Source organism: Nicotiana tabacum, chromosome 2, assembly GCF_000715075.1.
Source record: "Nicotiana tabacum cultivar K326 chromosome 2, ASM71507v2, whole genome shotgun sequence".
NCBI lineage: Eukaryota > Viridiplantae > Streptophyta > Magnoliopsida > Solanales > Solanaceae > Nicotiana > Nicotiana tabacum.
In genome coordinates, this window is record NC_134081.1 from 70,042,295 (window position 1) to 70,067,059 (window position 24,765).

General features: G+C 36.8%; 1 protein-coding gene across 1 annotated transcript; it reads right to left on the reverse strand.

Annotated features, from left to right (window-relative positions):
• Nucleotides 1-19,717: 19,717 nt before the first annotated feature.
• Nucleotides 19,718-24,071, reverse strand: LOC107766520 (serine/threonine-protein kinase SRK2A). Its single transcript, XM_016585317.2, has 9 exons — nucleotides 23,433-24,071; nucleotides 22,856-22,930; nucleotides 22,631-22,732; nucleotides 22,405-22,458; nucleotides 22,138-22,230; nucleotides 21,900-21,992; nucleotides 21,509-21,613; nucleotides 21,301-21,399; nucleotides 19,718-20,337 (listed from the first exon to the last, which is right to left on the reverse strand). Exons 1-9 carry the CDS (start codon nucleotides 23,550-23,552, stop codon nucleotides 20,017-20,019), a joined length of 1,062 nt encoding a protein of 353 aa, XP_016440803.1. The 5' UTR covers nucleotides 23,553-24,071; the 3' UTR covers nucleotides 19,718-20,016.
• Nucleotides 24,072-24,765: the final 694 nt, after the last annotated feature.

Here is a 24,765-nt window from a genome sequence, read left to right on the forward strand (position 1 = left end):
CCTGAATGACCTTTAAAGGTTATTCTTCTATTGTCGATTGTATTATTGATGGAATGCAATCTTTGAAATTCTCTTGATGTCGACTATCATCACCTCATTCGATCCCTAATTGATGTTCAATTTATCTTGTTCACTAGCCCATGCTGATTTCTATTACTCCGGGGGTCTAAATATTTTTGTTTTGGTAATCACGTTGGACGCACAAACTCATTTCTCGAAATGAGGATATGATTTTTGCCCTATACTCTTTTATTGTCTCAAAGCCTGTTACCTTTTGTCTTTTCCTTCACTTGACTATAGTCTCTGTTATCATATCATATTTTGATTTACCGTTATCACCTTTTTATCACATCTTACTCATAATACTTTATTTACTCTCTTCTTATTCTCCTGGTAATACTTCTGTCTATCGCATTATTTTGAAAACTTCAACAAAATATTGTTTCACTTTTAGCTCCCCTAGCTCAATCCACCATTTCGGGTTACTCTAACACCAAGCTAGATCTTGATATCCCATCCTTCTCTTAAACTATATATGTTAGCTCCCATAGGGCATAACTGAGATGGGTGTGGCCAATTGTACATACCTCTATTTTTGTTGAAGGTAACTTAGAATCCTTTTATTTCTCTGCCTGGTGTGGAAATTCGGATAATCTTCATTAACTAGGTACCTCGTACCCTTCTTCACCTTGCTTCTGTTACCTGTTGAAACTTATACTTTTACCTTCTGATACTCCCATGCCTTGCTATTCACGAGGTATGTTAGATATTCCCTTCTAAGGGTAAATGAGAAATTCGCACATATAGTAAGCACGATCTAATAGGGTCTCAAACAGGGCCACGTAGTCAAGAATTCTCTCTCTACTAATGCCCTTACATGTTGTTGTATTAGACCTCTAGCTAGCTATAATTCTTTTAATTGAAATCATCTCTATATCATTAGCAAACATAAGCTTTGGCTCGAACTCTTATGACTCAGCTCTATAGCACGATTTAGATTAGAATGAAGGGTAAGAGACTCCTAAATGCCTTGTAGCCTCCTGCTTATAAGTGTGGTGCACAACACACCCATAAACAAGATTTTACTAGACATGACTTGTAGACTCCCTAGGATAGAACTGCTCTGATACCAAGTTTGTCATGCCCCAAACCTGAAGAGACGTGGCCGGCACCCAGTACTATACTCGGCCCGAGCGTACCACTCTGTAACTGTGAACTCTAGAGGGGTAACCCTCAACCTAGGCCGATGAGGCCATATTCTGAATTATCTGAAAATATCGTCTCTCTCATCTGAGGGGTAAACATACCCAAAGAATATATATATATATATATATATATATATATATATATATATATATGTGTGTGTGTGTGTGTGTGTGTGTGTGTGTGTGTGTGTGTGTGTGTGTGTGTGTGTGTGTGTGTGTGTGTGTGTGTGTGTGTGTGTGTGTGTGTGTGTGTGTGTGTGTGTGTGTGAGTGTCTAGAGATAGTTGAACTGTATTATGGTCGGGACATGGCCTCGACCTACCCATCAAACCTGTATATAAAAAACGGACTCCAAGGTCTAGACCTGGTAACTCCGGGGAAATGGAGCTTACCAACCAAGCTGATATTTGGCTTTGTCTACTGGGAAGGTCTATCCAGCTGTCTATCAGGACCTGCAGGAATGAAATGCAGCGTCCCCAACAAAGGGACGTCAGTACAAAATAATATACTTAGTATGTAAGGAAACAAAATAACTGAAAACTGAAACTAAACTAATGATATAATAACTGAATGTAACTGGGAGTCAAAAATTAGCTGAAGATATGCTTACCTACTGATACTGACTCAACTCTCTCCATATAGTATGTAAAATAGTTGTCCGGCCCTATAAGGCTTTGTATGTGTAACTGCCCTGCCGTAGTAGTCTCGCTCATAGGCGCTCGGCCATACTAGGCTCTGTATCTCGGCCATTCTGTGCTCGCTCATAGGCGCTCGGCCACAATAGGCTCGGTATATAACTTACTATCTAATCAGAGGTTGCCCAATAGGGGCCTGCCCACCGATTATAGCTCGATGGTAGTGAAAATATTGTAATACTGTATATATATATACTCTCTGCTCTCTTGGCTGAATGAAGACAATACTAAACTGAATATGAAGTCCCGATAAGGGAGAATACTGTAACTTATGAGACTAGGATAATGTACATAAGTTCAGGAATATGAACTTTTCTTTATGCCTCGTTATCAAACTCATGTAGTTACGGAATCATGCCAAAATGAAGAAATGTTTAGCCTCAACATACCTTATCACAATCTTTCCAATCACCAAGTTGAACTCGCCTCTTCGTACCTTAATCTACAACAACGATAATAATACTATCATTAAGTTACAAAAGGTACAACTATCGCACAACGAACGACAAACTTATTTTGTATTAAAACGGGCAGCATCTCCCATATAATCTTTATTTCCTCCAAATACAAGATAACACCAATAACATAAGAATACAACAATATCAACATGTATACATTATTTTCCAACTTTATATACACCACAAAATACTACAAAACAACCCAACACACCCCCAATCTCTTCATACACAAAACGACTACCGTAGTAGTGTCAAACAGCCCGAAAATATTACGACGAATGACCAGCCCACCACCATGAATTTATGTGGTGTTTTTAAACAACCTTCCTCCTCCAAAACTCCATAAAATAGTAGTAAAACATGCAGCCCAACAGCACCACAAAACAGTCCGCTACAAGTGAATAACTCGAACTCACGGCTTATGATCACCATCCCGTGAGTTCTTACAAATATAGAACGACTTACTATGCATTTACAGCAGAAACAAATGGATGAAATATAGCAGTAAACTTACCTTATTTGTTGGATAACTCATCTCCTATCTTGTTTCTTCAAACTCTAGGCTTTACCTCCAATTAAAACTTGAAAGGGAGAGAAAATCAATTGGGATTTGTGGGTAATGTTTTGGGAGGATGTTTGCAGATATTATATCTGGTTATTTTGCCCTATTATCAGTATAATATATGAAGGGGATAGGCCTTTAAAAATGCCTCTTTGGACGACCCAAATTGGCCCATTTTTGGACGACCCGAACTGGCCCATTTTTGGATTCTCGTTTAAGCAAGTAGGTGACAGTCTGCGCAGTCTCGCAGAAATGCCCATATCTTTCTACTCCGATATTGTATTGACAAACGGTTTAATGAGTTAGAAAATAGACTCATGGATATTTAATTTGATGGGTGGAACACCCCATAAATCTAAGTATATTTGGAGAAAATGGTAGTTACATTTGAACCAAAGTTTCAGTAAAACTTATGAACGTAACTTGTGATAACTTTCATCGACTTTTGTTCCACCACTCGCTTGACTTCAGAATATAACACACGACTATCATACGACTAACATAACTTATAACATAACCTCCTTATCATGTTAAACACCCTGGTCTCACCCCAAAAGTACATGCTATAACATTCCCAACTTGTCGACTTTCGACGAAACATATTTTTCTTCAATTCCTTTAGTTTCTGAACCTTCCAACTCTCTTTGTACTTGTTGTTCATGATCTTCAATATTTGTAACCTCTGAGGTAACATGATTAACTTACTTTGTATACTTTTCAAATATGATTTCATTTCTAAGCTTACATCAATTGACTTACGACGTACTCGTACGTACGAAAACATGGGTTGTAACATGTTTTTACGCTCTACTACTCCATTTTTCTGTGGTGATCTTGGTGAAGAGAAGTTGTGAGAGATTCCTTGATCGTTGCAAAAATTTTCAAAAGCTTTGCTTTCAAACTCTCCTCCATGATCACTTCTGATAGTAGAGATGTAGTATCCCTTTTCTCGTTGAACCTTCTCACAGAAAACTTCAAAATTCTTTAGAGTATCATCTTTATGACTAAGAAACATAACCCAGGTAAATCTAGAGAAATCATCTACAATAACAAAAGTATATTTCTTACCTCATATACTAGCAGTTCTAGTAGGACCAAATAAATCCATATGCAACAATTAAAGAGGTTTAGATGTATAAACAATGTTTTTAACTTTGAAAGATGAGCGGGTTTGTTTTCCTAGTTGACATGCATCACAGATATGATATTTTAAGAAATCTAGTTTTGGGAGTCCAATAACAAGATCATGTTTAGACAGTTTTTGAATAGTATGCATGCTTGCATGGCCAAGTTTTCTATGCCAAACCCAGGGATCTTCAATCATAGATGTAAGACAGATTTGATCCCCAAAGTTTTCTAAGTTCTTGATAGTGTAGACATTTCTGTCTCTATTACCTAAGAGAATGATATTACCTGATTCGTCTTCTATAAACCATCCATGTTTCTTAAAACTAACCTCATAATCGTTGTCACATAGTTGACTGATGCTGAGAAGATTATAGCCAAGTTCATCAACTAGGTAGACTTCATCTACATCACATGTCGAGCTTAAAGGAACTTTTCCAACACCAATAACATTTCCTTTGGATTTGTCACCAAAAGTAACTGTTCCTCCATCTAGCTTGGTGACTGATTTGAACAGTTGTTTATCACCCGTCATATGTCTGGAACACGCACTGTCGAGATACCATTATCCTTTTCGATTCTTCTTGCGGTGTTCCTGCAAAATAAGATTACTTATTTTTAGGTACCCAAGTCTGCTTGGGTCCTGAATGGTTAGACTGCTGAGTGTTAGTTTGATTTGAAGATTTTGGTCTCCAGACACATCTCCTATTGTTTTTGAACCTGCAATGATTTGAGGTGTTACCTCTTTTACCACAATAGGAGCAGGATGAGTTGTTAGAGTTACCAGTACTACTTTCAGCTCTAATTCTGTTCCTGCAATGGTTAGTACTATGGCCGTTTTTACCACAAAAAACAAGCGATTTTCTTCTTGTGATGAGCAGTCTGATTTGACTTGACTGGACTGAGACTCGTGGTCTTTTGCAAGCCATTCAATTGAAGCTTGAGTTCATTTACTTTATCTTGAAGCATATCACGCTCAATTTCGCACACTTCTAGTTTCAAGGCCCAGTCTTTCTTCTCTCTCTCTTTTTCTCTCTTGGTTCTTCTGAGCTCATTTACTATTTTTTCTATGTCTACAAGGGCAATATCAACAAATTCTTGAAGTTCATAATAATTAAGGCATAAAGGAGTACGTACCTCACTAGTTCCTTCATCTGACATTGAACGAGGTTCTCTTGAGTTGTCTTCCTTATCGTTATTGTCTGCCATTAGTCCAAGTTCTCCTGAATCTTCATTGTAACTTAGAGACATGAAGCATATGTTAGCAATTTACTCGTGATCAGATTCTTCCCCATCACTCCATGCTCCGAAAGCTTTCTTCTTTTGCATATTTCTGCTAAGCTTCTTCTTTAATTCCGGACAGTCAGCTTGAATATGACCAAACTTTCCTCATTCGTAACACCTTCTATCATTTTTATCAGCTTCATTGCTCATCCTTCCTTTCCTGAAGTTGAACTTTAGCGTAGTAAAATGTAGTGCCCTTTAACTTAGTATCCTTATAGTTATTGAAATTAATCATTTAAGTATCTCTTATACCCAAGAATACGTCAAAAAAGCTGATAGTTCAAACACAAACTTCGTCTAATTCTAGTCAACGATCGTAAGAAAATAACATGAGAAAACAACAATATTTTCCGGACTAAGTATTGTTATATGAATATTTAATAATTAAATTTTGTATAATTATAAAAATTAATTATTTAATTTTATTATAGTAAAAAATAAGTGAGTCATAAACAAAAATATATAATAATAATAATAATAAAACTAATATATAAATTAATAAAACTACTAACATATAAATAATAAACTAACATTTAAAATAACTGACCTATTGAGTGATAAATATTTGACAAATTTTTCTCATCATGAACACAAGAATTCAGGATACCTTGGTGCTACTGGGCCTCAAATATCGAGCCCGGAACCCATATGTGAATATTTAATAATTAAATCTTGTATAATTATGAAAATTAATTATTTAATTTTATTATAGTCAAAAATAGGTTAGTAACAAACAAACATATAAAATAATAAAAGTAACATGTAAAATAATAAAACTAACATATTAAAGTAAAATAATGTAATTATATTGTTCAATTTATAGTAGTCGACATGGAGGTTCCGTATTTGCATCCCGGACCTGCCACGCTAGAGCTAATGTTGTTACAGGGGGAGCATATGTCGTCCTACATATGGGAGGGACAGTTATTGGCCCAGACGTTCCGCGCCAGGAGAGTAGACGATATGTGGGACTTTCTTTGGGGCCACACTCTCCATCCCCGTATAGTCAGACGCCTCCAAGATACGGGTTTTTATAGGATTGTGGAGATCGGCCGGTTGCAGCTGGATTGGTCATTGATCACGGCCCTGATAGAGTGGTGGCGACCGGAGACGCACACATTCCATTTATCCATTGGCGAGGCCACTATCACGCTTCAGGACGTGGAGGTCTTGTATGGGCTGCCCGTTGATGGACACCCTGTTTGCTTTGCCGAATGCCATGAGAGAGTATACGGGTTTGCTGTACCTGGAGATGCTGCAGCGGCTCACCGGTTTCCATCCACCGGATAATACTGCATTGATTGGGGCTAGTCGTCTGCAGTTGACGCCCGTCCGACAGCATTTGGAGGCGATGCACGCTGACATCACAGATGATACACCAGAGCTTCATATTCACCGATACACGAGGTTGCTGTTGCTGCTTATGTTTGGAGGGGTTTTGTTCCTGAACACTTCGGGGAACCTAGTTAGCTTGAGATTTCTTCATCATCTTGAGCGGCTAAATGATTTACATCATTACAGATGGGGTGCTACTGTTCTCGGTTACTTGTACAGGCAGATGTGTCGGGCGAGCATGGGCACCTAGCGAGACATTGCAGGATTTTTGCCGCTGCTGCAGGTGAAAACATAGTCTAATACTCTCTTCATTATAGCATACCTAGTAAAAATATATCTTAAATTTTACGTCCACGTTGTATATTAGGTTTGGGCCTGGGAGCGGTTCCTACAGTTGCATCCACCTCTACCACCCTTAGCTCCGAATGCACCACCTTCGTTTCTCCCTTTAGTTAGGAAGTGGGTTGATAGGAGAGGATATGGACGGGAGTACGAGGCTCGACATAATCTCCCCTATTGTAGGGATTTGTTGGATTTGCTGGAGGGCGCACAGGTAGATGTATACCTAAGTTTACTTGGCCTGGCTTTATATGTGTTGCGTATACTCACGTATCCTGTTTTTACTTAATAGTTCATTTGGAGGCCATACAGCGACGAGCTAATAGCTGGTTTGCCCGATTATTGCTCGACCGACCGAATTATGTGGAGCTCTTCCGTCACGTTGATGTGTCTCGATATTGTCGAGCATCATGCCACCGAGCGAGTACTTTGCCAATTTGGTCGCCCGCAGCTTGTACCACCACCGCCCACTTGGCATATGACACATTACCAGTGGGATGATCATTCCAGGGTTGACCAGACATATGTGGCATGGCTAGAGACGCAGATCGATATTTGGGACCAGCGATATGACCTGATTCCGCCACCCCCTCCACCTGACCGTACGGATGGTGAGCATGAGTATATGGGCTGGTACCGCAGCGTTACCCGACTTTTCGTCGCGAATCCTGTTTATCGCGCTGGCGGTCGGTACGTTCCATACGCCGGGAGGTACGAGGCACTGGTATGTTATTTGGTATACTTACTTATAACGTTAACCTAGCGTTCCGTAATTTATATTTTATATGTTATGCAGGCTATTGGCCTACATCTGTTCCACCAGTTGGGACTACAGATACAACAACATACCGGCGAGGGAGCAGCCGTTTTGCACGAGTATGGCCGAGAGGTTACCGATCTGGCTTCTCGGACATTGAGGCGAGCCCGAGATGATGAGCGCTTAGGATACGAGGATGAGTATGTGGCGCCAGAGCAGTACCACCATAGGCTACCAGTGGAGCCGGAACGTGGTCTACGTGGCAGGCGTGCCCAAAGAGGTAGGGATGTCCCACGAGGTAGGGGTGTCCCACGAGGTCATGGGGGTCGACGAGGAGGTGGTCCCCAGCAAGGGGCCGTTGAGGCACCTGTTGGGGATGTTGGAGTTGATCAGCCGGGTGACCACCATGAGCCAGACCATGCTCCTAAAGATATGCGTCATTCAGCCTTCAGCTTACTCCAGGGACTTCGCAGGTGACCCCGTCAACTCCATTATTGATCGCGGGAACGACCATTATGCGACATGAGTAGGATCAGTATTTTCCTGACCCATCGAGTGTTGCTGAAGATCGTCCGACACGAGATGTGAATAGTGGGCGCGGCTGAGTTATGGCTCATCATCGAGGGATGATGAGGATCTTTCACAAGCGCAGGTTTGTTTGTATTACTATTATTTATAATTGTTTTTATCTCATTGATTAGTCATAAATATCTAAATGTTTTTTAAGGCCTCATCCTCGCCCGTCACGGAGGCCACCTTGTGCGATACTGACATGGCTGCGACAGATGATTATATTCAGGAGCATGACGAGACCATGGTAAGACAATTTAAATTTATGTGACTTAACACGTACATTACTAATACATATTTCATATACTAAAATATCTTATTATTCTATAGGTTACTGCTGGACCGACGGCCCCTTCTACCCAGCCTACCAGCCCTACTGACGATCATGCTGCAACGTATCCTCCGGTAAAGAGGCGACATAATGAGGATGATCCTGATAGTGTAGTCAGGCGGGATGGGATGCGCCTCAGGTCAACGGCTACTTTAAAGCATACAGGATGTGGGACACATTGATTTTTTTATTTTATGTGCATATGACATTTAGTAAATAATAGCAACAACTTTTATTGTTTATATTATATGAGTATTATATTTTTATTTCTCTGGTTCTTCATTATTTTAATACTACAACATAAACACAAACATAACAACTTAACATAATTTAAATTCAGTACAACTAATGAAAATACATGACACGAAAAACATAAAGATAAAATACTACACTCAACACATACATGTGTTTGTTTAGTCACTACCGCCTATTATTCTCTGCTCCAACCACTTAAATTTCTCTTCCAGCCTTTTTTTTTCTTCTTCCACCTCTTTTAGTTTCTCCTGCACTGCCGCAATTTCTCATTGTATTTCAGATATCTGACATTGGTATTCACCGTTCATATTCCAAATATACTGCAAACATGATTTGTAGTATTCCTGGTTAATGGGTCCACCATACCATTCCTCAAACATACATTGATTTCCGTCATTGCGTCCAAACAATTGTTGACATATCCAGTATCTACGCCCAATATTACCATATGACCAACATGCCTTCAAAATCGCACGTTTGCCACAATAGCACCTTGGTTGGTCATTGCGTCCAGACATTTATTAATGCAAAAAAATGAAAAATTTATGGAAAGTTTTGCTATTTGTTTTGGTCAAGCGCAGATAATAACTAAAATGCGCTAGTTATTTATAGGCAAGACAACACACATAACGTAGTATTTCACCGCGCTATGCTTCGCGTGTTAAAAAATTTTTCGGGTACAAAATAGCTTTTCCAGAAGATAGCTTTTGTAGGCGAGCAACTTTTTAGGTCGACAAGACAACACACATAACGTAGTATTTTACTGCGCTATACTGCGCGTGTTAAAGATTCCTTCGAGTACAATACAGCTTTTCCAGAAGTTAGCTTTTGCAGACGAGCAGCTTTTCAGGTCGACAAGACAACACACATAACGTAGTATTTCACTGCGCAATGCTTCGCGTGTTAAAGATTCTTTCGGGTACAATACAGCTTTTCCAGAAGATAGCTTTTGCAAGCGAGCAACTTTTCAGGTCGACAAGATAATTGATTTTTTTAAAATGGGTTTATGTTAGATTGTTGTACTGAAGTATTAATGTTAAATATCAATAAGATTTAACAGCAATGAAAACATAATTTTATTTCATATATTCTACAAGATAAACAAGTACATACATTTATTATAACCACATTACAAAAACAAAACACTACGTGTATCCTTGATAGTTGGGCACATTAAATGAACTTCCACCAGGAGCTGGAGTACCACCGTCACCCAAACCAGCTGAAGGACATTTATGACGGTCGTGACCTGTTTGCGAGTATATGCCACATTTACGCGCATAAATGGTATCACAAACATTCATTTGGTTCCGTATACGCGTTCATTTTTTCACTTGTCGTTGACGTACATAGTCCTTGTTACACACCATTTTAAATGGTTCCAACGGCCAATAATGCTCAGCACCCACTGGTTGCAACTGCCCATTATAGGTGGTTATGTATGCAGCAACACTATATTCTTTATCAACGTAGTTGGTTGCCCCTAAACCTATATGTTGAAAGCACTTGATGGCATATGAGCACGGCATGTGGTAGATGGACCATTTCCCATAAGAGCATAACCTTCTGGCTTCATTTATGGTGTGTGTATTATTCCCTCGATTTTGATGGATAGCGGTGCGAACTTCAAAAATATTTCGCTCGTTGCAATACTGTAAATATGAATGCCAATGTGCTCGCCGTATGTATTTCTCAAATCTTTTCATTGGTGTTGGCATAAATTCAACACCCCTTTCTATCAATGACGATGCACCTCTAGCCCTTTCAACAAACCTCTCTGCCATCTGCTTGAATAACATCCGCACCATGGCAGTAACAGGCAATCCACGTGCAGACTTCAATAACCCGTTGAAAGACTCTGACACATTTGTAGTCAGAATTCCCCATCTTCTGCCACCATCCGCATGCAAAGTCCACTTGTCAAGTTCATGTCGCATCAACCAACGATAGGCTCCCTCGTCTTCCTGCCTAATAGATTTCATGCGCCTCCTGAATTTACACTCTTGATGATCTGTTGCAGTCATCTACATTAAATCATGCAAATCCTTGTTGGGATATGCCTTCTAGAAATTGGCCTTCAGGTGCCTCACACAGTAACTGTGGTAGGCATACGATTCCTGCCATGCACGCAAATTCTGTACAGAACTTAAAATACCACCATGTTGATCAGATATTAGACAAATACCGAATACTGTTTGATAACGTGCTCTTTCAAGTGGTTCAAAAATAGTGTCCACGTCTCTTGGCTTTCATTGGCACAAATAGCAAAAGCTAAGGGAAATATACTTCCATTAGTATCTACTGCAACGGCGATCAACAATTTAATATCATACTTTCCATAGACATGAGTGTCGTCTATGGATATTACTGCCTGACAATGCAAAAAACCATCAATTACTGGTTTAAATGCCTAAATCACATATTTGAATATATGTTTTGGTATTCACGGACTCCGCTCAAGCTTTCATTCAACAACAGTCCCGGGGTTAAAGTTTTGCAATGCAGCCATGTACCTGGGTAGAGATGCAAAGGACTTATCCCAGTTACCATAAACAATTTTAAACGCACGTTTGCGCCCGAGAAATGCCTTTCTTTTGGTAATGGTGCACCCATATTCCTGGTGGACGGATGTTATATACTCTTTGATCTTGTACCTTATGGACGCTTCAATGTGTGGAATCAAGATAAGAGAAATCAAGTCAACATTCAAGTTAAAATGATTCCCACTGAATGTGTCCATTTCACAATTGTGGGTGCCAATGTATTTACCCACACCCCTCATATTTATTTTCTTCTTCCTCACACGCAACATCCAATTACAACCCGTAAACCATCTACGACAGACTACCTTGTATACATCTGGAGATTACTCGTGTACCGTAATCTCACGATACTCTTTTACATTGTACATTAGCACCGCCCTGGTTAGGCGCACTTTATCGGGAAAAAACATGCCCTTTGACAACACCGTTGCTCTAGATTCATCCCACATTGCTATCCGAATTTTGTCAATATCCCTTGTGAGGGCATCCACATCCGGCATACTTGGCAAATGATCAAGGTAGGGAATCTCCCTTGAATGAAACGGCACATGGGACTCGTACACTCTTGGTTTAACGGGGGGTGGAGCATGCTCCCTCATCAAATCAGGTCTAGCATTCTCTTCCTCCTCATCATCACCGGGAAGAGTGTGTCATCTCCAAACTCATTGGCATTATTGTCATAATCACTATTTCCTTCCTGACTCTGTGCATCTGCCAGATCCCGATTAAATATGTCGTCTTTGGGCAATTGAGTAAGGACAGGACCTTCAGGATGCTCGCTTTCACTGCATAACCAACAAAATAATGAGTTACTCAAATTGATAAATACTTTACATATAGCTATATCACTTCATTTACAAATCGTAATGTGTTGACATCCCACGATGGACATTATCATGTTGGTGATGACTCCCGGATGGACCACTATGATCCAACACACCAGAACTAGGCATATTCCAACTGCGCATTGGTTCATAACTTGTAAAATTTATATCTGGATGGTACCCCCTGTAGAATATATAAGTGTTAATACAAATTCAATACAGCAACAATAAATATCGTAACACAAAGGAAAATTGAAGTTTACCACTCGTCTTGTGGATTATGTAAACTAGGAGAGAAATTATTTCCTCACATTATTGCGAACGTCTTCAACCTTGACGTGCATTTCTAATATTTTTATCACAAAAAATTCACGGTATTCATCCGAAGTCTTCAAAAAATCTCGCAGAGTTTCATCATCCTCGATGCTAAACTCAACATAACAAGCAAGCCCTTGCGGAGTGACAGAATACAGATATCTTCCGGTTACTTTAAGGTTCACCGAACGTTTGCTCACACTCATTTTTTTACATAACAACGATACCAATATATCGTATTCCATTGTAAGTGGCAACATAACATGACACTACCACTCCCCCAATATAATGAAACCCTTATTCTTCGCTCTTCAGGCATTATGACAAAATACAAACTAACTTAACGAAGAAATATTTCAGAAGACTTGAGAATATTTGTGAATGGATTTTTAGAAAATCCTTAACCTCTTTAAATAAGGCAAAAACCAATCTGGGATACAATTTTTTATAGGTATAACGCTTTAAATAAGGGCGCTATACCCAGTTAAATTATTCTTATGTCAGTTAAGCCCAGAAGAATTATTGGTGAGCCCACATAATATGTATAGTGGGGGTAAGAAAAGACGTTATATATATAACGCCTTTTAAAAGGGCGCTATACTTTAACGGATAAACGGCCGTTAAGGTATAACGTCCTTTAAAAGGGCTTTATATATATTTTGGTCATTATATTTTTTTTCACATATTTTAATTTTTTGAGTCCAAAAAAATCATATTTTAGTTCGAGACTCTTTCTTACAGTAAAGCTGCCATTCTGAAATTGGGCAGAGTTTGTAACAAAATGACGTCAAAAAGAAATTGGCTAATGCTTGTTAACCTGGGACGTTAGCTCAGATCCAAATAATGGAGTATATAATTCTTATTTATTTTTTCTTTTACACATTATTGAGTTCAGAACCAAAATAATATATTTTTGAACTCAAGACACAAAAAATAAGTGAAAAAAATAATTGATGACTTTTTTATATATAACACATATTTTTAATGCGCTATACCGTAATAGTCACCCGTTAAAGTATGGCGCATGAAATATATGCATTATGCTCTCAGCATAACGCTTATATTACATGCGTTATATCTGAACTTAAAATGTCAGTCACTTTGCTGTACTTAGAGCCCGTTTGGTCATAAGAAATTTTTCTAATTTTTCCCTTTTTTCCAAATCTTTTTTAATTTTTTTCGAAATCAGCGTTTGTTCATAAAATTTTCAATTTTCACTTGAAGATGCATTTTGAAAATTTTCGAAAATTTGAAAAACTCCAAAAAGTTATTTTTCAAAACTTTCACTCAAATCACTCACAAAACTTAAAAACAACCCAAAATTATATTCATGTCCACATGGGCGTATCTAGGGGTTTCCATGGGGCGCGTGAACACATGCTCCCCTCCCTAAATCATGTATAGTAATGTTATATTTTTTCAAAAATATTTAAATATATGTATGTGCACACATATTCAAAGTATTATATGATATGATGGTTATTGAGTGTACCTCTCTAGGTGTGGTTGTGAGTTCAAATTTTATGTCAATCTTGATATTTTTTTTCCTTTTTTTCCCTTAAAAGTAAACGCCCACGGGAGATGGGTGTGTCTGGTGTTATATTTTGCGTATTAATTAAGTACTTTTTCTTTTTATTTCTTTTTTTGTTTGGTTTATTCTTTTAAAATTTTCACACATTGAAATTCCTATTCTTCCTTTGTCGCTGTAAAATCTTATATGATTAAACAAAATGTGTATATTAAAACTAGTAGTTGTGTATGATATATCATATAATCAATGGGTTCAATTGATCTCAATATTTTCAACATGAAAAATAAATATAGATGTAAGAAAATTACTATTTTATAAAAATAAACTTATAATTCCAAAAGTGTATTGGGTACGCAATCGGAAGAACTAAAGGTTGAACCCGTAAAATTTATATTCTGGATCCACCTCTTCTTAATAGTTCACCCATCCTTCCAAAATCCTGGATTCGCCTCTGTATGTCCAAACACAACTCTAAATTTCAAATACCATTTTCACTTGAAAAATTATTTCTCCTATTTTAAAATTTTATAATTTTTATGTCCAAACCCCCACTTAGACTTATGCAACAGTTCCATACTTATACTTTCTCACACTAATATTTTTCTTGGAACAGAAAATGTTGCCACTTCTTTTCTACAGTTTTCTTGCAGTTGGCAATAATATCTCATCAACAAGGAAGTAATCGTGGCCTTTGCATGGTGATCTAACGGCTGGGAATTACACACGGGGCTAGCATCAGCTTTTGCTTATCCATCATTGCACCGGAAAACACGCTCTACTTTTTTCTGACCGCCCCATAATTAAGGCATGGTAGTGTTTACATAACTATTTCATGCCGTTAACGTATAACCCATTAAAAACATGTGTTATATATAAAAAAAAGTCATCCATTATTTTTCATTTATTTTTTGTATCTTGAGTCCAAAAAATTATTATTTTGATTCCGAACTTCACATTATTCCGGTTCTTTTGTAAATTTTTTATATCATTTTGGTTCGGACTCGCATGGGCAGGCTATCTTGTTTACACCTAATGATCATGAGTTGTATTGTTTGCTGATGGATGAGATACTGCTTATTACTCCTATTTTCTTAGCGGGTGTATATTATATTGGAAAAATTTCACATAAGAATAATTGAGCTCCCTGCTTTATAATTTTATAGCCCATATTTTAATTTACAACCAACTAGCCCAAAAATAATAGGCTAAAATTTAATATTCAACTCTAATAGGTTCTCGAAATTACTATTTAATTTTAAAAAAAGATTGCTCAAGCTTTTAAGTTAATTTTCGAATCAGTAACTGTGACTCATATATTAGTTCAACAAACCAAATCCATTTGGCTGGTGAAAATTAGATTTTTAACAAGTTTAAATATGTGGGTTTAATTCCGAATTTGATTGTATGAGAAATTTGAAATGGGTGTTATTTAGACTTGTTAGAAATAGTACAAGGAGGTTGTATATAAAATTTGAAGTCATTTAATGGAGATTTGGACTGGTTTTGAACAAGAATTGCAACTGAAAATCATGGAAGAAGTTCGTCTACAGACGCTTGTATAAAGGTGTATAAAAGTGTATAATAGTGTATAAGATGTGTTTATACACTCATATACACTATTATACAAGATTATATATAATTATATAAAAAACTGATTTCGTCTTCTTCCTTGCGTCTTTTATGAAATTTAACTCAAATCTTACTCAAATCTTGCTCAAATATACTCTAAATCACTTCAAATTTAAATTTTGAACTCCTTTTGTAATTTTCAATCAATTGGAACAACACCTAATCCAAACAACTAACAAACTCAAAAAATCCTATTTTCGAAAGCAAAGCTTTGAATGACCTTCAATGGTGGACTTTACTCTTCAATTTTCTTACATTGCAATCAGGTGACACAAGAGGTGAAGCAAAAAAAATACACGGCCCCTTGAAGCATATGTAGAAGATGTGAGGAGAAGAGAGAGTGAAAGCTATAGTTGTGAGAACACGAATTTAACTCCATAACTTTTAGAAGCAATGATTGTAAGAACACAGACTTTGAATTTACTAGTTCTTTCAAAATATGTACAATATGGGCTAGGTCAGGTAAAACTTAAAAACATGAGTCATTTTTTTGTTATGGTATGAAGTCGGGCGTATTTTCTTGTAATTCTTTCTATTCTATTATATTTGCAACAAGAATTCATTAGTTTTGCTGTTCAACAATAATTTTAAGTTTCCAATAATTCTATGTTTCTATTGCTCTATAAAATCTTATATAAAATCAACAATATCCCAAGAAAAATTAAATGAATTGGCTACTTAATTTCTGGTATTGGTAATACCACGTGATCGGGTGCAACATTTACATGGGCAAATTCCTCTCTAATGAACACACGTGAAAAATTTGGTAGTATATCAATTGATTAGTCGTGTAAAGTGTAAACTGGTCCAACCATTGTCATGAAAAGATATTCCAAAACATTTAGCTGGCTTTTAGACAATATTTGGTTTGAGCAAAACATATTCAAGTTAAAGTTTAAATAATATCTGGAAATTAATTTTGATCTTGAAATGAATTACTAGAACTTATGAATCAAAATTATGTTACTTAACTAGAAATACTCTACAAACAATTTTTTAACATATTATGAACACAGTATTTTTTTAAAATACCGATAACTAAATTAATATCTAAAAGGAAAATTTCTGCTTTTAGTTCATGATATATTGATAAATCCTTAAATGTGATTTACCATATTTGATCCAAATTAATTGATATGTGCGCTTTAATCCCTTTACTTGTTAATCTTCACAAATTTAACAAATTATTAGTTTTTAAAGCAATTAAACAACCATGTTGTGTACGGGTAAAATCGGGGTAATGTCTACCCCGATTACCCGGTAGGAAAACGGAAGAAGGGCATGGATGCACGAGATTGTAACCGAGGTTTGAGACCCCTCGTATCGAGATCAAGGAAGAGTAAACGATGTGCTCGTCATCGGGTATGATAAAGCGACGCGTCCCGGGCCAAGAATAAGTTCTAAGACCACGAGAAATACGGTGAACAGTTACACACGGCGGATAGAGGGCCGTGATATTCGCACTCAACTGGATATCACGGCGCGGATCTCGCTCGGTGTCGGTTATGGAACAGTAATTAACGAGAAAGGAAGATTTTTACCTTTTTAGACTTATACTAAGGATGAAACTCTCCTACTATATAAATGAGAAGTTTTTCTTTTGTAACACACAAGTCAAAGCAATACAAGTTTATTTTTCTGCTTTTTAGCTATTGCTAAAGTTCTTATTTAATTGTTCTGTTCTTCATTCACAACCGGGCTCGAATCAAGGGTCCAATCGAGGACGAGGTCATTGTTCAATATAAGTTCCGGCTAGGCCATAACATTACAACTGGTTTGATCGTTTATTTCGTCTTTAACTCGTTTATCTAATATTCTTGATTATTTGTATTGAATCAAATTACGTATCCTTAAAATCGAGTACAAATTTAATTGTTATCCAATTTAGGAGTAAACAGTTTGGCGCCCACCGTGGGGCTAAGGATAATAGTGGTGATTTAATACGAATCTCCATAACATACCCTATTTTACGATTGTTCTTTAAAGTTTTAATTTTAGGTCAGTCCAAGAATGTCGAACTCTCAGTCTGCTCACTTGAACGCTGACGCTAAGTCTGGCCATCATGGAGAAAATAATAATTTGGTACCTAGCAACGAGGTGCTCCTACTGATCCCAACGGTGTCCTAGTTGCCGATCCGATTGATGCTAACTCACAAGTGGCCATCGACGTCAATTTGCCAACCGATCCCGAAAACGGTGTTCGCGGGGGACCCCGATCAGCAGCTCGGGAAGCGCCCGAAGGAAAAGGTGATGGGGTAAGCCTACGGCTAATCTTACTACATTAGGCCACAAGATGCCACTACAGGGAATTAAACTAACAATTTATCTATTTTATTAGTCTTGTAGCAAATAAATAATCTAAAGCGGATAAAAATAACAAATTAATTTAATAAAAAAATAATCACGAAAATACATATACCACAGTAAAAAGTAACTAATTAATATTTTTTAGCAACTAATAACAATTTCTCTATTTTACTAATTCTTTTAGCACACTAATACTATAGTTCGGATAAAAAATAACAAATTAGTTAAATCGCAAAACAATCACAAAATAACATACAGCACATTAAAAATAACTAATATGCATTTTTATACGAGGTTTAACAAAAACTAAGTCGGAATCCTCGATTTAAGATTTTTGGAAAGTTGAAGATTTGGTGATTTGGAGCCGAAACGGGCAACCCACTACGAGATAACGCCTTAGCTAGGATGTGGGACTGAGAATCTATACTTTTTGTGGGACCGGTGGGCTCCACTCGAGCTTTTTTCGGTAAAAATAGGGGGGACCGCTATTTTTTATTTTATTTTAAAGAGGGTGGGGGGGGGAGTTTCTGGTTTGGTGGGGAAGGGAAGGGGACGGATTTTTATGTGGTGTCTTAATAAAAGGCGCTATACATTCCCGCTCTTTTCAGGTTTAACTATAAAGCCTTTTAAAATGACGTTATACCTTTAACGGGCAAACGACCGTTAAGGTGTAACGTCCTTTAAAAGGGCATTATATATATTTTAGTCACTATATTTTTTTTCCATATACTTTAGTTTTTTGAGTCTAAAAGAACCACAATTTAGTTTCGGATTATGTAAGAAAATAGTAACCTGACGTTCCTTTTCGCTTGTCAAGATTTTTCATTATGGTTTGGCTCTTGACATTATTATCAATACACCACATACTGCTCATTTGTGATGTGGCATCTCGTCGTCTGCCTATGAATTTGAACACGCACGATACAATACGATGTTCCTAATTTTAACCATGAATAATGTTGGCTTATATTATTTTTCATGTAATTTTAAATTTTTTAAAACTTGAAAAGCTTATGTACGAATTGACACGAGTAATTAGATGTTCTGAACCTCAGATTTCGATAACTTTCACATAAATTTGGTCAAAGAGAGTATTCAATATAATCAAATAGTGAAGTTCGGTATACAAATATTGATTTGGTCATAAGTATTTTCAAATACGAAAATGTTGAAATAATGAAAATTTTGTAAAAATAATAGCTTCTACTCATAAGTTTTCAACCTTTTTTTTTTGTTTAAATAAAAATTTATGTCTTAAACAATATCAAATACTCTCTTTGAATTTTAACTTCAAATACTTTTTCCGGATCCAATCAAAACATTATCTAAACACCTATTTGGGATTCTTTTTGACTAGGACTACGGTTGGACAAGTATACACGACATATCAATCATTATAATAAAATTTTCACGTGGATTCGTTGGAGAGAAATTCGTCCATATAAATTGATGTTTTTCCACTTAAAGGAATTTGCTTTTGAATAAATATACAGCAACTTGTTGAGAATATAATTTTTGGGTAAAATGATTTTGTGGAAAATAAGTGTCGGATAGAGCAGAATAGATAAGAAATTGACTCTAAGAAATCTTTGAAGCTATAAACACAAATATAAGTCAAGTTATGATAATTGATTATATTGAATGACCAAAATATAAATCAAACTTTCTTATTCATACAGAAATCACTGAGAAAGCAATCATTCAGTGTACACTACATAAAATGACCAAAGTCTGTTGATTAAACTCATGTATAATTCAACTCCTTTGACTACCAACTTCAGTATACCACACATGGTAATAAATTTCACAAGCCTCCTGACCAAAACACCAGAAATTTACAAACATCCTTAAATATCACACACAACATGAAAAGAGCCAATTTTACACAACCATGAAAACGGCAATACTTAAAAAGCTATAGCTTTCTACAAGCAACAAAGATAATTTAAACCTTAGATGACATGGAATTCTCCGCTTTCATGTACCTGCTTCACTTGCTTTTCATATTCATCTTCTTCGTCTTCGTCTTCTACATCTTCTTCGTTCAATTCTTCTTCCTCCTCTTCACCTACCCAGCCAAAACCTCCAGTTGAACGGGAAGCTGGAGCAGGGGTCTTTGCCTCTTCCACAATTTTCATGATCATCTCCGCGCTCTGAAGGGAAAAGGTTGGGTTTTCTCTTCTGTAATAAGCAAGCTGTGCTGCTTCTGTTAATTCCCTAGGCAAATTCTTCAAAAACCACGGGTGGGTTTTGATTTCTTTGATTGTAATTCTCTGCAAAAGAAATGTCCTTATTCAGACAAGCAACAATATATTCTAATTCAGACTTGTTTTGGTTGTCTGCTTTCTTTTCTCCGATATTTTTAGATTATCTACACAATTCGATCAAACAAATGCAAAGGTGCAAACTTAAATGAGTAGCAAATGATATAAACAGAGAGATCATATAAAGGAGCTGAAAAATATAACCCGATGCCTCATCCGAAGACCCAGGAAATTTGGTGGGTAAACTGCAAGTGATAACTGCCCTTATAACAAAAGCATCACAGAAGCACAAACATAATGATAAATCCATTTGGATCTATTCTCTTGGACTATAGCAGACAACTAACTACTGCAGCTGTTTAAAAGACCAAATGAAGAGTACTGCACTTCAATCCAAAATTAGTTGGGAGTTGACAGACCAAATATTCCTGCATTTTATCGGATTAAACATCACAAGCAACTGTGACGGTTTCCTGATAGTATAACTCGATATTAATTGAAGGCGTAGAGAACACTGTGCCTTAACGAGAACCATGGAACATCCAATTTACATATCCTCTAAAGTAGCACTATCAAAGTCACTACCAGGTTGGTGGGATTAGCAAGAATGACTATTAAGTTCCATTGCAGCAAAAAAGACAGCTTTAATAGATGTTTAGGTTATCCTCAAAGACTGATTGATATTTGGATAAGTTACTGCTTCAAAAATATCATTTGATGTCATATTACAGTTGAAGGATTTGACTAGATTGTCACATTGATGACCTCACTGGAGGCCATCCGTCAAATGCACATGCTGGACATAAGATGAAGAGGGTGCAAAAACGTGAATGCACAAACACCCATTGAAATGATGAATTAAATAAATTACACCTGCACCAGAGCGTTAGCCCTCAAGTCTACCCAAGCTCAGAAGCAATTCAAGCAAACCTTTATTAGGACAGATAACCGAGAGAGGGAGAGAGAGCATACTCTTGCTGGATTGGCAACAAATATGCGAGAGAGAAGGTGCCTACAGTCCTGTGATATGTGAACATAGTCGGGAATCTTATACTGCACAGACATTATTCGCTGTATAGAAAACACGAGCAGAAATTAAACAGGTGAAAACCAATTCTATCATTTACTAGACTAAAGCTCGAAAGGCCTTTAATTTATGAAAACTTAAAGAAGAACTCACTTGGATTGTTTTCCGGAAGTTCTTTGGATCCTCCTGGTCTTCAAAAGGGTACGCACCAACCAGCATTACATAAAGTGTCACTCCACATGACCAAACATCAGCCAGCTGAAACAATCACAACCACAAGTTAACAGTTAAATCGCTCTTTAGGGAAAGACGGGAGCGCACAAAGCGGAGGAATTAATTGTGGAATCATCACCAGAAAAATTAACAGGTCTTATTGCCGCCACTTACAATGCTTTCCAGATTACTTATAATTTAAAAAAGACCAGAAGCAACATGTTGCTCCTACTGTCACAAAGACAGCTATGGTTTCATGAATGCCAGAGAATCAATAGAGTGTTGCCACTCTAACAAATGTAAAAGTTAATACAAGCAATTACAGATGTACCTTGCCGTCATATTCTCTTCTAGATAGAACTTCGGGAGCAATATAAGCGGGAGTTCCAACAGTTGATTTTGGCCTCGAATGCAGCAGAGACGACTGTGATTGGAAGAAGAAAAATTTGTGCATATTAGCCTTTTCTTCTTCTTCTTTCCCCCCTGTATTTTTTTGGGCTTGAGGGGGGATGGGTGGGTAGGGAGGGGGAGCATATAAATGTTCTTAAATCACCCGAACATCATCAGACCTTTGAGTATCCAAAATCACAAATCTTCAAGCGTGGTGCTGGACTGCCATCCAGTAGAGTATTCTCCAGTTTTAAATCTCGATGACATATTTGCTGCAGAACAAAAACAAGTTTCAAGGAAACAAATCCTTTAGTTGAAAAAGGCAGATTTGCAACAAGCAAAGAAAAAGCACATGGATAAAGGGTACATTCACAAGATGCATCAAAACTTACAGTCATGTGCATTTATTACAAGTCAAAAACTTTTTCGACTAAAAAGTTGCTCACCATGTTGTGACAGTAGCAGACTCCTGAAATAAGCTGCTGGAAGAAATATCTAGCCTGAAAATGTCAGCAGAAGAAACCAATGAACAAAAGCATATCAAGGCAGGATAGAAAGGCCTTTAAATTCGCAGGTTTGAACCAAAGGCCTCCTTTACAATGTTTTTTATCCTTCATATGTTTGGTCTACGGGAGAATTGGCTATAGGCAGTTAAAAAAGATATAATTATACCTCATCTTCACTGAACCTTCCGGCATTGCAAATGCGCTCAAACAGCTCTCCACCAGCTGCATATTCCATTACAATAGCAAGATGAGTGGGGGTTAATACCACCTGCAACTCAGAAACAATAACGCAATAGTTAGATTAGCTATGTCCTTAACAGTTTCCTGCCATTTTCAAAGCTAATCACCATTAAAGCAACTAGTGTGATGGGAAATAAAGATATATACTTGCCTCCTTGAACCGAATTATGTTTGGATGTCGAAGCGATTTATGATTTATGATCTCCCTTGCTACATTCTCATCAATCTACAGTCAGAAAAACCACCTCAAATCTATTAAATTATAGAGGATCATAATATAAAACATATTCCTGCGCTGCAGCAATACAAGATCACAACAAACTGGAGAGAGTAATGGGCCTGCTTAATCACAATTGTATAAATGATTTTTAGAAATATCCATAAATCATACTTCCTCTTGCCAAATTTATATGACACTCTTTCATTTCAGATGTCCTATAACATTTGACAACATATCATTTCTATACCATTCAAATATCTTTCAAGAATTCAGATTAATCATACCATTCAAATTTTAAAGATATAATGCCTTCTCTATCAAACTACCTTCTCAACCATTATCTTAATATTTTCTTCCAATATAACTAATCTCAATATAAGTCAAAATTAACATCTAAAACTCCGTGTACAATCAACAGGCAGTACAGTACTAATTAGAAATGAGAACTCAACAGAAGTTTGGTTTAAATAGAAGATTTGATGATAGAAGAAAAATAGATTATGCAAACCTTGTGTCCCCTCTCGATATATTTCATAGCCACCAGCTCTTTTGTCTGCTTGTGCCTCATGAGCCTTGCCACTCCAAAATTCCCAGACCCTATTTCTTTCACCAGCTCGTAATTCTCCATCTTTTAATCCTTTAAAAAAATACTTCTCGATATAAATAAAACCCGGAAACCAAAACCACAGAACTCCCAAATTGAGCTTCAATTCATGCGTTTCAGTTCAATTATAAATTGGGAAAGTGGGTCTTAAATTTGACGGTCAAAGGAACAATATTAAGAAGATTCTCACAAAATCCCAATTCACAATAACCTTCAATTAAACACCTTCAAGCTCAATTACAAAATCAGAAAAGGGTATTTGGCAAATTTGTGTGTTTCATGAAATTAGGGTTTTTGAATAAAAATGTTGAAAAGGGGGGATTTTTTTTTTGAAGGGCTTAAGAGCAATTGAGGTGGAATTGTTGTTGAATATAGGGAGCTAGCTATTGTAATTAGTGAAATTTAAAAGAAAAGGAAGGACTAAGAAGACACTAACGAGGGGTGGAGGGTGAGTGTATGGATATATATATATATATATATATAGGCCAATATTGTCCCTATGTTTGAGGGTAGATCTATTTTGTTCATTCAAATATAACCATGAACATATTTAGTCCCTTAAGTATACTAAAGTGGAGCACCTTTAGTCTCACTGACACAATGTGTTCAAAAACTAACGGTGTTACCCAACTCTAATTCACGAAGAAAATCTTCTGCTCTGAAGCAAAACGTTTTCTCTTCTTTTATTGGATAACGCAAATTATCACTTTAATTACTCATTTTTAGATAATGTCTTCTAAAATTTTGACCTTGAAAATATCCCCTTATGTGCCAGTTTTCAATGAAAAAATGACGTTGTATAGCCGCTGCAAAAATAATAACCGAAAATGTATAAAATTTGCATATATATACATTTAAAAATTTCGGTTGATTTTTTCAAAAAGAAAAGTTAAAATTTGAAAAATAGAGCTGTTAGGATCACTTCTACGCATATTATTGAAGCAAACGTAAATAGTTTCTGACACGGGTTGAAAGTGATAATACAACCTGGTTATTCGTTTGCTTCAATAATATGCCTAGAAGTGATCCTCGCAGCTCTATTTTTTTCAAATTTTAACTATTCTTTTTGGAAAACTCAATTGAAAATTTTAAATGTATATATATACAAAAAAATATACAAATGTTATACATTTTTTCGGCTATTATTTTTACAGCGGCTATACAGTGTCATTTTCTCATTGAAAACTGGCACAAAAGGGAATATTTTCAAGGTCAAAATTTTAGAAGACATTATCTA